Here is a 13,949-nt window from a genome sequence, read left to right as displayed (position 1 = left end):
ATGTAACAAGTAATGCCAATGGTTATAGTTCCCTTAATTTTCGATGTTTATGAATAGTCTCAAATGACAGAATTGTTTTTCTAAAAGTGGTCATACAATATATATTATTTTGATATCATTTATAACGCTTGTGAGACTTTATATATACCTATATAGTTTGTGTATATTTAATTTATTAAAAAAATAGATGGTGCCTTTGAAAACCAGATATGTATATACAACTGGATTGTTAAAGTGGTTATATCCACTTAACTCTATATCGAGCTTAATAACATTAATCTACTAGTTCAGATGATTTCAGGTTATTTGCCCGGTTGATTTTCTCTTCATACCCGAATAAGCTAAATCGCTTTGATTGTTTTCTCAATTGCTTTAACGCGCTATTTGACCTTACATATTAGTACTATTGAATATGAAATTATTTGCTTTCAAATAAGAAAAAAGTCTACAGAGAACACAAAAAGACAAACATAAGAGTGCATTCTACAGAACATGAAGGCGCCTTCTTTATAAATTCTAAAGGATTTAGAGATGGAATGAAAACTCTGATTATTAAAAACAATGCCTGAACAGATAGGATATGAAAGTTTACCACCTATGTAAGTACCACAGTTATGATATTCTGGAAGTTCTTGACTGTGTGTTTGTATGAAGTTGGTGATTTTGTTGATTTTGTTTGTGTCTTGGCCCACTATGTGAAAATGTTTGGCTGTTTTCTGTATGGGCATCTCTCCCAGTTCTTAAATAATAATTGCATGATAAGCACCGCATCTACTTTTTACATTAATTGGGTATATGGTGAATTGTATTGTGTCAGGTTCAATAATTAATAACAATAAAAAGTACAGTTAATTGCGTGAAAAAAGTCTCTGTTTGTACAAAGATTTACTCGGAACCGTCACAATGCAATACGCTATTGTCTTAATTAAACACAAATTTACTTTCGTTGGAGATATGTTTTATAATGATAAAACTCCCAATTACAAATATAGACTGCTAAATTAAACATAATTTTACTTTTTGTAAGTATGCTTTATAAAAGTTTATCTTTACAGTCGCCAATTACGAATATGGGTTGCTTTATTAAACACTGTTTTACTTCTGGTACATGCTGGAAATATCCTTTAATTATGTTATCATCAAAGCATTCAATAAGGAGCATAGACTGCTTAAACTAGGAAAATTATACTCGACTGCTTAATTAATAGTCGCTTTCTTTTTTTGAAATATCATTATTTTTCAATGAGTCATTCATTAAAGATTAAAACCCTTCACGTAGAGTAGTCCAAGAGAAACGAGATTAAAACCCACTTCGTAGTGTAGTCCAAGAGTAACGAGATTAAAACCCACTTCGTAGAGTAGTCCAAGAGTAACGAGATTAAAACCCATTTCGTTGTGTAGTCCAAGAGTAACGAGATTAAAACCCATTACAAAGTGTAGTCCAAGAGTAACGAGATTAAAACCCATTGCGTAGTGTAGTCCAAGAGTAACGAGATTAAAACCAATAACATAGTGTAGTCCAAGAGTAAAGAAATTAAAACCCATGACGTAGTGTAGTCCAAGAGTAACGAGATTAAAACCAATTACATAGTGTAGTCCAAGAGTAAAGAGATTAAAACCCATAACGTAGTGTAGTCCAAGAGTAACGAGATTAAAACCAATTACTTAGTGTAGTCCAAGAGAAACGAGAATAAAAATCCACTTCGTAGAGTAGTCCAAGAGTAACGAGATTAAAACCCATTACGTAGTGTAGTGCAAGAGTAACGAGATTAAAACCAATTACGTAGTGTAGTGCAAGAGTAACGAGATTAAAACCAATTACTTAGTGTAGTGCAAGAGTAACGAGAATAAAAACCCACTTCGTAGTGTAGTCCAAGAGTAACGAGATTAAAACCCATCACGTAGTGTAGTCCAAGAGTAACGAGATTAAAACCAATTACATAGTGTAGTCCAAGAGTAAAGAGATTAAAACCCATTACGTAGTGTAGTGCAAGAGTAACGAGAATAAAAACCCACTTCGTAGTGTAGTCCAAGAGTAACGAGATTAAAACCCATTACGTAGTGTAGTCCAAGAGTAACGAGATTAAAACCCATTACGTAGTGTAGTGCAAGAGTAACAAGATTAAAACCAATTACTTAGTGTAGTGCAAGAGTAACGAGAATAAAAACCCACTTCGTAGTGTAGTCCAAGAGTAACGAGATTAAAACCCATTACGTAGCGTAGTGCAAGAGTAAAGAGATTAAAACCCATTACGTAGTGTAGTGCAAGAGTAACGAGATTAAAACCCATTACGTAGTGTAGTGCAAGAGTAACGAGAATAAAAACCCACTTCGTAGTGTAGTCCAAGAGTAACGAGATTAAAACCCATCACGTAGTGTAGTCCAAGAGTAACGAGATTAAAACCCATTACGTAGTGTAGTGCAAGAGTAACGAGAATAAAAACCCACTTCGTAGTGTAGTCCAAGAGTAACGAGATTAAAACCCATGACGTAGTGTAGTCCAAGAGTAACGAGATTAAAACCAATTACATAGTGTAGTCCAAGAGTAAAGAGATTAAAACCCATTACGTAGTGTAGTGCAAGAGTAACGAGAATAAAAATCCACTTCGTAGAGTAGTCCAAGAGTAACGAGATTAAAACCCATTACGTAGTGTAGTCCAAGAGTAACGAGATTAAAACCCATTACGTAGTGTAGTGCAAGTGTAACGAGATTAAAACCAATTACTTAGTGTAGTGCAAGAGTAACGAGAATAAAAACCCACTTCGTAGTGTAGTCCAAGAGTAACGAGATTAAAACCCATTACGTAGCGTAGTGCAAGAGTAAAGAGATTAAAACCCATTACGTAGTGTAGTGCAAGAGTAACGAGAATAAAAACCCACTTCGTAGTGTAGTCCAAGAGTAACGAGATTAAAACCCATGACGTAGTGTAGTCCAAGAGTAACGAGATTAAAACCAATTACATAGTGTAGTCCAAGAGTAAAGAGATTAAAACCCATTACGTAGTGTAGTGCAAGAGTAACGAGAATAAAAACCCACTTCGTAGTGTAGTCCAAGAGTAACGAGATTAAAACCCATCACGTAGTGTAGTCCAAGAGTAACGAGATTAAAACCAATTACATAGTGTAGTCCAAGAGTAAAGAGATTAAAACCCATAACGTAGTGTAGTCCAAGAGTAACGAGATTAAAACCAATTACTTAGTGTAGTGCAAGAGTAACGAGAATAAAAACCCACTTCGTAGTGTAGTCCAAGAGTAACGAGATTAAAACCCATTACGTAGTGTAGTGCAAGAGTAACGAGAATAAAAACCCACTTCGTAGTGTAGTCCAAGAGTAACGAGATTAAAACCCATTACGTAGTGTAGTGCAAGAGTAACGAGAATAAAAACCCACTTCGTAGTGTAGTCCAAGAGTAACGAGATTAAAACCCATCACGTAGTGTAGTCCAAGAGTAACGAGATTAAAACCGATTACATAGTGTAGTCCAAGAGTAAAGAGATTAAAACCCATAACGTAGTGTAGTCCAAGAGTAACGAGATTAAAACCCACTTCGTAGTGTAGTGCAAGAGTAACGAGAATAAAAACCCACTTCGTAGTGTAGTCCAAGAGTAACGAGATTAAAACCAATTACATAGTGTAGTCCAAGAGTAAAGAGATTAAAACCCATAACGTAGTGTAGTCCAAGAGAAACGAGATTAAAACCCATTACGTAGTGTAGTGCAAGAGTAACGAGAATAAAAACCCACTTCGTAGTGTAGTCCAAGAGTAACGAGATTAAAACCCATTACGTAGAGTAGTCCAAATGTAACGAGATTAAAACCAATACATAGTGTAGTCCAAATTTTACGAGATTAAAACCCATTACGTAGTGTAGTCCAAGAGTAATGAGGTTAAAACCCATCACGTAAAGTAGTCCAAGGGCCCACGTGTCTACATTATGACAACGTGTTACCAACATCTGCTTGAATATACAGATTAAGAACAATTATTTTGTTTGATACTCCTAATTCAGAAAGAGGCACGTTGATCAATCTGGTATTTTGTCAGATAGCCAATGGCCATTATGATTATAGTAGTTGTGTGGGCCCGATCCCCACTGATGGAACATTATTGCTCTCTCATTAAGCACACTGAACTGGATTTTGCCCAGGAGAGTGATACATGCCAATTAAGTATAAACCCAATAATACTTTAACCAGGGCGAATCCTAATCCCATAAGAACCGACTATATATAATCCGGCAAGGTCTCCTTTTGCACATATATTTACGTTTCTTCTCCAATCATGATCTGTAATAAAGTATATCTGATAGGTGATGTAATCTGCGATTTAAACCAGTGCAAAACAGTGTGAAGTAATAAATTCTCGAAATTTTACCCAAAATAGTTAATATAGTTGCTTAGTTAGTTTAATAGATACGACCTCTTGCAATGCTTGATTGCGCAACAGAGATCGAAACAGTTAAACAATAGGATATGCATTGGGCTAAACACCTGTTGTATTCCATATGTGATACAGAACGCTTACCAACTAGTTCGTGCACTCTCCTCTAGTCAGACAATTTGAAAATGTATTAAGTAGATGATATAACCTCGAGTTAATGTTTGTTTTCCCTTAGTAATGATTTTGTACAAAGCATTGAGCGAGCCTCTCCCAGCCCTTCTTAATCATTTTAAATCCTATCGAATTAATACATGGGTTGTAGGTCCTTTATCATGTCAACATATTGAAAATGATCAAGAACGTATAATTGGTAACGAAACGGACAAGAAAATCGCTTTTGCTTTTATATCTTTGATAAGAAAAATGGCTTAAGAGCAAAACATTTCAATGACTAAATGTCAATACTGCCAAGTGAGCTTTCCATGATATTAGGACTGAGACAGTTTTATTAAATCGTGGGGCAAAGTTTTTTGGCTGACATAAATAACGTTCTTTTACAATATCTTGAACATATTAAATGCAGCATTTTTTAACCTTTATAGTCTAGTCATTTATTATCTAAATTACTAAAACGTATAAACATGACAGTTCCCACAATAGAATATATTAATTTGTCCCCAATGTAAGTAAAACTTACATGTATATCTATCCCGTAATAGTTGACTATCTAGTATAATTGTGAATACAATTTATGAAGATGCGGAGAGCGTTGGTATGATAACATGATAACGGGATAATTATAGAGTCATGTGATTAAATACACTGCTCGTGTATATTGCTATGGTAACGGTCGGGAAGACTTATAATGCGAAAAGTCATTCTACTGGTGACTCGGGTGATACCGTAGCATTTACTTCACACCTTCAACTAGAAACCCTAAGTTTTACCATCAGAGTAATCTTCCACAAATGTTGCACTTAATTGTGTCTGAGAGTTTAGAATTTTGTTTATGACTTGTGACTGAAATGACGATGGAGCATTAGAAAGTCCGAATGCCATTCAGTCAAAAATTATTGCTGGGTGTTTTACTTGTTCCGGTTTTTCTTAGTTGTGTTGATCAACAACCAATGCAAGTGCATAGTAAATACTCTTATATATGTTATCTTATTACTTAAGCATATGGAGCATTAACAGATTTTTTTTTTTTGTTAACAGCTTTACCAAATTAATCCTTGTTAGTCTCTGATTTGAATTTCATTTAAGACCTTTTAACTTGTTTTAAGGCATTTGACAAGGTTAAAACGTTTCGTGGCGAATCCTTGGTCTAGTGGTGACACCCTTGATTGTCATTACTAATCGTCTTCCGGGAGGGACGATACATGGGGACCCCGTGTGGCAGTGCTATACACTTGTGCACGTTAAAAAACCAGGGTTACATTCTGTCTGTGTACTACGCTCAAAACAACTAAAATGACTAACAATCTTATCGGAGAACTCGCCGAATGGGCCTTGCCCGAGTGCAAGTATAAATAAGCGTACACACACCTTAAAACCTTCATAATTTTTATTAATGTTTCTAAAACATTCAGAGATGTTTAGTGCTATAAATCAAGCACAAAGAAAGGATCGAGTGGATCATTTGGCCATAAAATAACATGCCCTTTACCCCTAACCTTCCAGAGTTCTTTATTCTTTAAGCATCCCTCACAACATGTTGTTTTCAAAACTCACGGGAATGTTAAGCTCTTCTGTTATACAGTTCATACCGAACAAGAGTTCATTCCTTACTGGGATATTGCTTGTGTAAGAAGTTTGGTTCGGGAAATATTTGTACCGCTGTCTAAAGAAGAAATCGTACAGGTTACACACCACCATTGTCATTTCCCCTATAATTCAGTGTGAAGTGATCATTTTTAGAAAACATTTAAAGGCATTTCGAGCGATTACAGACTATGACAACCATATGTATTCTTATACCCCAAGCTATAGATAACATTTTTAGCAAATAAAAAGGGGTGTCAAGTTATTCCAATGCAAAATCACACCACTTGAAAAATAAATCTAAAAATTGCAAAGTCCGCCATGACAGTTCTTCCAAAATGACCTTTCAACTTTACGGCATCAGTAAATGCTTCGATCTCTACTCTAAATAATAAATCCAGCAACGTATAAATGTTTCAGGTTTTTTGAAATTTTTGCTTTACAATGTACTGAGCATGTGGAAATATGTATATATCTCTGACATTAAGATTTTTTTACACAACGGAAATACATATATGACTAAATGGTAACGTCATACCTGCATGTCAAACTCTTTGCGATGATATTACTAATAATAAAACGCGTTTCAAACGATGTTCTATACGCATTCCATATGGTTTAATCGTGCATGGGCCCGTTTTCACCTGCATACGAAGTGAGAACGGATTAACGAATTTTAACGTTACCAATATATGTAACGATCGATTGCACCCCTTTGACAAGATATCTGTCGTAAAAAGGTTTGCAACTCAGCCGTAGATAAAGTGATGCACACCGTATGAAATCGTGTTACATTCGAATCAAAAACGCACTTTGATTTAGCTTTAATTCGTACTTAATTGTGACAAGGAATGAACCACGATTTTTACGATGGACCACGAATGGGTAGAGGATTCCTGTAAGGTTTAGCAGATACTCGGACCGCTTTACAGTTTGGAAATATAGCGGCGTCATCGCGTCTATGCCACGACAGTGTTCAACAGTTCAATACGCATACAGTTGCCTCTGCGTATGTGCCCGCGATTTGATACCCGTACATGCGTGCAAGGCATAAGCTTGCGACCTTTGTGCAATCTATTACACCAATTATAGGAGTATGGAAAAATGCCGACACAACACGATCACAACACCTATTCTTCTCTGAATGTATGCTAAAGCACTACGTTACTACGGAGGCAGTTGTTAACGTTTGTAACTTGGTGAATGTTGCTGTTACGGTAATGTCCGCGTATCGCGATGCCACATGAACCCAAAAGCACAGTCAATCGCTAGAAACTTTTATTTTATTGTACGCCCATTGTGGTAGATCTTCATCTAATCTTACACAACAGTCGGTGCACCGTGAACAAGCATTTACAATAGCCTGTTAAAGTTCATGAGTACTCCTAATGCTGTTTTGGTGTTTCATAACTAAGTATGGTTTAATATACACTTCTTTTTTTCGTAGAAGAAGCGTAAATGCAGGTAAAATAGGGGCTATGGCATCTTATTCAACACGATTGACAAAATAATCATGAACTATACGTATAGGGACCATTGTGATGGAAGAGAGCTAGATGCCGTCAAGCTTTCTTCTAGTTCTTCCTTTTTAAGTGAAATCTTTATAATTTTTGTACCATAGTTTGGACATTTTTGTCTTTTGGAAATAGAAATCGCTTGGAAATTAATACAAATAGCACTCCCCTCTTCAGTTTGGAGGGGGTTCCTATCCATGTTTGGCCTTTTGTTTATGAAATATAATTGGCTATTAGATAGCTCGTTTATTTATTTGTACGAAACTTTCGCGCACTCATCTTATCTTGTGCAAATACATTTTAAGTGTATAACGCAATTTACCATTAGATGTTAGGTAATCTTAATCCCATAGCGATGGCATGTTATCCATTTCCTTATATGCCTTCTTATTACGCTGATAACTCTTGAACAGTTCAAACAACAAGGAACCGTTTTTAAAACTGTTCAAATATAATAAAGACATGTTTCAATTTAATCATACGTTATTGCATGACGATACAGTAACACAATCTATAATGAAGAAAAACAATGAGAAACAGACGCAGTGCAATGTAACATTGTTTACGTCCATGCACAGGGGTACACAGGTGTAACAAACATTAGTCAACCTTGTCATCACGCCGTATAGCACGTTTACAAGGCTACAAAGCACATTTGAGTTATAATTTCTCTTTACAACAACTAAATTATTTAAACAGTGTATACAAATGTATCTGTCACAGTAACCTTAATATCTCTAGCGCGGAGGAGATGACGGGGCAGGCACGGCTGGACGTGGTCCACATCCGGGAAGACGCCACCGGCCACCTGCTGTGCTGGGGCAGCGGTGAGTTCGGCCAGCACGGCCATGGTTACCGGAAAGAGGTCATATTCTTCGACGGCGCCGTTGAGAAGTTTTGCGGGGCCCCAGAAGGCTGCGTTAAACATATGGCATGCGGAGCCAGCCACACAGCAATCGTCACGCGTGAGTAGACTGGGTTCATTTCTGTATCCATAAAGCAAGGTGAGGAATCGTTGTTAATTAAATATTCTCCTGCACATTTGGGTTATGTCCCTTACTCTAAAGCAAAACAGAACAACAACACAAATAGTGACGGCATGGCAACCGAACGTTTAGTTCCAGACTTAATATATAAATTAATTTTAATTAATATTGGTTGGAAACATTACTTATATTTCTTCATCTTCAAACAGTTTTCCCCCCGAAACGTGTATGTCTATTTCCTTATTTCGGTGGCTATTTTTTCATTAAAAATTTCCCCTTTCGCCGACCCAACGTCAAAAATATTACAATTTCTATCGACAAAACGACAAGATAAAACACGCCAAATGTCGTCCGACCGATATCCGTTCTTATCTTCGATGTAGGATTTTCTTCTTGTCAAAATGAAAAAAAACAAGCCATAATGCTATGTTTTTTCATATTTGTATTCATGTTTACCCCATTTATCTTATTTGTTGTATTTTGTTTATGTTAATGTTTTATTTTACACAGTTCGTACAAGATACAACATGTAATCATGTTTATATAATGTCGGCTATATGAAACAATAAGATTTGCTCGTAGAGATATTTTCCGACGTTACAATATGTAAGGTTTCTGCCGAGCGTGATTCTATAAGCTGCCAGCTTTCGTCACAATCGAGCTAAATAGAACTGAATATAAACTAACAATATATAAGAATCATTTTGATGCAAGACATTAAAGATGCGGCTAAATAGGTTAAAGTGTGGATTATATATTTTCTACCATACTTCGTATATGACAATAAATAGAACAATCAATGTTTCTTACTGATATATGCCTAAAAGGATAAAAAAAAATGGCGTATTTATTTATAAATTATAGGTGTTTGTTTTTCAGAAAGGCACATCAAAGTGTGTGCGAACGTAACGCCATTTCAGAAGATCTCATTGAAAATGCGCCCAAACCCTTACTTGGTTCAGCAAACATTTGAATATCACATTTTTTTTTCATTCTGAAAAAATATGTGAATAATATAAGTGTAAACATATGTGAAATCTCTTCAAAATGTATTCACTATTTTCACCATTAATGTTCTTGTTGAAGGATGACCTTAAGATTTTAAATATTTAACTTGAAACTTAAAAGAAAATTCATATATTGTTACCAGAGTGTTAAATATAAAATAAATGACTATCAAGATAATCTTCCAGCACATTGAGCATTTAAAAGAGAGACCTATTCATGGGCGGAACAGCCTTCTTAACTCGGCGTTCTCTTTTGTTCCTCGTCCGAGTATGTTCAACATTATTCTACTTATTCTAGTCAAATGTAAAGTTGTTGATTGTACTCTTGTGAAAAGATATCGATAAGTTAAGGTAAATCATTACACACTTTTATACACTTTTTAGGGCTTTGTACTGAATCTCTTGTAGTTTCTCCGTGTTGGTCCTACTACAAATATTCCAAACAATTGAGCAGTTGTTAAAAATAGTCAATCTGTTCATCAATATAATGGTATTCAGCAGACTTTTGCATTAACAGCAACCAACATCAGCGCGATCTGACTTCCTCATAATGTCGAGCGTAGGAGTGAAAACTAAACCTTTTGTTTTTTGCCTAAAATGATTTTTTATATTTACTGAAGGCCGGAAACCTTTCGACGTTTTACGACATCATGTCACATGGCGTGGCCGATAGTTCTCCTACCGCTCTCGGCATTTTCTAAATTAACACAAAACTTCTCCATCTAACTGAATGACAAATTAACACAGAAATGACTCAACTTTTAATTAGCACCAAACTTTTTTGTGGAACTTGAGAAATTTGCGGAAATGGAATGAATCGGGCTACTATAATTTTGCGCTCGAAACTAAATTACGCTTTCCGCATTTGTGTGTTATTTGGCACTTCGTTGGTCATAAATTTTCATTATTCCAAATAATTATGTTTTGAGACGAAAATGTTACACCACAGAACAATAGGTCTTGTGGGCAGGGTACGGATTCCCGGAGGAAGGTCTGTAATTGTTTTAGAGGTTAGACAATACTGGATCGCACTGTTTCGTAACAAAACGGACCACTGTCATGCGATTATTCCCGACGACGCGAGGCTTGTCGCACGTTAGGTAAGAATGGTTGGTGTGAGGCAGTCGATGTTTGGTCGATTAAGGTTTAAACCTTACACTTGTGGTTCATTATGGAAACATAGGTCATCATCATTCGCTTCATGGTAAATGTAACAAATATGCTCACATATTTGTCCGACTATGATGATTTTAAATTGAATATTGCTTGACTAAACTATATTTAATGTCATAAAGAGGCGGAGTGGAAATTTATCCTCTCATTGTTTATGCACGTTCTTCCCCAGTTCATTAAGTAGAGCGGTTTATATTCAAACCCCGTCATTTGCGTCAATGATAACGTCCTAAATCCCATTTGCATTTTGTCGTCTCCGACATTATACATACAATTAACAGGGCAAAGAAAGGAAACAAATCAGGTCTTATTAATATTCGGGCCTGCAATCTTGTTCATTTCTGTCATAACCCCATCTTGCCTCATCCTCTCCGCCATTAAATTAGGGATGCAGATCAAGTTGCGAGAATGCCAGAGTCTGACAGAGTAATTGCCCTTTGACACAGTGGCGCTGTCTCCAGTCTCCTAATGCCAAGTCAATATCGCGGCCTTCTCTGCATAATAATACTGAAACTTATCGACGAAGACATGTCCACCGACAAAATAAGATAACAATATGCAGTGCGTAATTCTTAATTTGTTTGCATTTAGTTCAATAAAACAAAACGACAACAAAATATTGTGGTTCGGTGTGTGTGACTCATTTTTTTTAAATTTATACAATTTAACTAGTTTAACACGTTTTATATACATATAAACATTTATGTTAACATTTCTTAGCCGAAGTCAGTGACGACCTCACGACGGCAGTGGTTTGCCGTATCTTAAAGATTTACTCCGGACGAGACCATTGTTTCACTGTAATCACCGCTCAGGGAGGGGAAGGCCACTAAATATGCACAGAGACCATCACCATAAAACGTCATCTTTCCCTCGGTTAATCACGTTTTCATCGAATCTGTCAATTCCGAGATGAAATATGCGGTTTATTATAGCGTCAATATTCGCAATATTCAGATCGGGTGTGGAAAGATTGGTCATCCATTACGTTCCATGTTTTTTCTCGGTGTTAATGCAAATAAACGGGATCTCCGGGAAAGATTGGAGGTCCTGTCTGGGATCAAGTTGCGGTCGGGGAGAATGAATTGGGAGAGCAGGGGTGAGCGATGTGGGTCGTGGGTGGAGTGCTTTACTGGCACGGAATATAATGTGCAGCTCCATGTACGAGAATAACACAATACCATATAGACTTCTTTATGTTAGACATTATATCAAAAGGTCAGGTCACCACGATAAACCTTAAACATATTTAATGTATTTTTTCTTGCCATTTCTGTAGTTTTTTTATATTAAATGCATTATTTAAGTTATATCATGGAAACCAGCACAAAGTGCGCATTCCGTCTATCCGTGTATTTTAATGATTTTATATCGAACGTCATTTTAGTGAACGTTTTCTGTAGAAAAATGAAGATGGCGAGTAACTTCATGAATTTACTCCAATGAAAACTGAAACTATCATATTCAAGCATTTTAAAGATAATATTACTTCACAAAGATAAATGTCAGGAATTTTTTAAAAGAACATATGTCTAAGATTATGAAGGACGGCAGTTTCCAATAAAAACAACAACCAAATTAGTCTTTGAAGTACTGACGTATGTCGAATAAAACTAGTTATAAAGATATGTTCTTTGAGTGAAATAAATACGTTTTTCTTAAAGATATACTGGTGGAAATAGCAGTAAAAAACACATAGCTATCGCTTTTTAATTTCAAACTTCGATATAATTTAAAATTGTTCATTAAATACGATACCTGAATATGTAAGGCTTTGATAGTGTGACTCAAAAGAATATTACGTATAATAAACTATGCTTTTTTTCCTACGTCTGAACATTGCCAACGTTTAAGTATATTAGCCCCCTTAAGACGTCTATCCCTCTGTAAAATAAATGAAATACTGAATAGCAACTAGGTTGCAGGCGTACACCATATTTATATAAGGCGTTAAAATAAGGCGTCCCAATAAACCAATATATATTTTTTTCTTCAAAACGACCGTAAATATTTAACAATATAATCGAAGATTTAAGTAAAATATATCATAACATAATATTCAAAGGATCATTGAAGTCATTTGTATATACGTTTGATTTCAAAATTATAAATAAACACGGTCTATGATTCAAAACGACTCGATTCAACATCAAACAGTTGATGCACGTATGCTTATATTCAATATTTCATATATTATTATATTCCCAGCGACTTTAAATTTAGTTCACATTTTCCTGAATAATTGCTGCAGTTAACAAGAAATCTTTCCTTTAGCGTCATTAACGCCATTTGAGCGCTGGACCCAGCATTACAGAAAACCTTAGACACTCATATAGTTAGACATAACATCGACATAGACTACAAGTCTTGTATGTATTTTTTTCCTTTTAAAAGCACAATCTCTCAAAAATAATTTGATTACAAAATTGGTAATTAAGCACAACGTATTGCTTTTGAGCAAATTACGCAAATACATGTTTATTCTTAAATTAGTTTTTTTTGACTTTCTATGAGTAAATGGAGTAAAACCATTCCAGATTTTGAAACATACTATGCTCGTTTGTGGTTAAAATAAGCTGAGGCTTAGATAGTCTTTGTCAAGTTCATCAACTTTGTACTGTTTTGTCTTAAGTTGAATTTACACAAATATGAAGCAAACAACTCGAACATATGACACTAAGGAAACTACATTATACGATTTGAATCGTCTCAGATCTTTAATGAGACGGGCCCCAGACCTTTTGAAGACTTTGTATGTATCATTCCATTGTAGTCTGATGTTGCCAAATGAAATATAGACGAGCTCCGAAAATGTTAGAACACAACGAAAATACACTTGTAACGATTCTGATTGTATATATGTTACTATAGAACCACTATTATATCTATTGTATTACATTTTTCCAACACGCAATGACAAATGTCAACTGAAAAGTATCAGAGCAAATGGCCAACTATGTAGAGGCAAGAGGCCAGCTAGCTGTTTGCGTGCAAGAAGCTCCCTCGGGCCTGGTGGCTCACAACCTGACAGCCCATTACCGCCCAGGACCTCAATGTTACCCAGGCCATCGACCCGACCAGGACTTTCCTAACAAAAGATCATACTCTCTGACACGAGCCTATATCT

At 35.8% G+C, this 13,949-nt stretch overlaps 1 protein-coding gene across 3 annotated transcripts in view; it reads left to right on the top strand.

Moving 5' to 3' along the window:
- Positions 1 to 13,949, top strand: part of LOC128226655 (uncharacterized) — a 54,302-nt gene that overhangs the window by 28,981 nt on the left and 11,372 nt on the right. For 2 of the 3 annotated variants that reach the window (XM_052936626.1, XM_052936627.1), the window contains exon 2: positions 8,398 to 8,621. In XM_052936626.1, the coding sequence (XP_052792586.1) occupies positions 8,398 to 8,621 (224 nt within the window). Of the gene's footprint in view, positions 1 to 495; positions 600 to 8,397; positions 8,622 to 13,949 lie in introns of those variants that run through there. The other variant, XM_052936625.1, reaches the window with a different exon arrangement.

This window comes from Mya arenaria, chromosome 3 (assembly GCF_026914265.1).
Source record: "Mya arenaria isolate MELC-2E11 chromosome 3, ASM2691426v1".
Taxonomy (NCBI): domain Eukaryota; kingdom Metazoa; phylum Mollusca; class Bivalvia; order Myida; family Myidae; genus Mya; species Mya arenaria.
The sequence above is the reverse complement of the archived record's forward strand: the minus strand, read 5'-3'. Positions and strand labels throughout refer to the sequence as shown.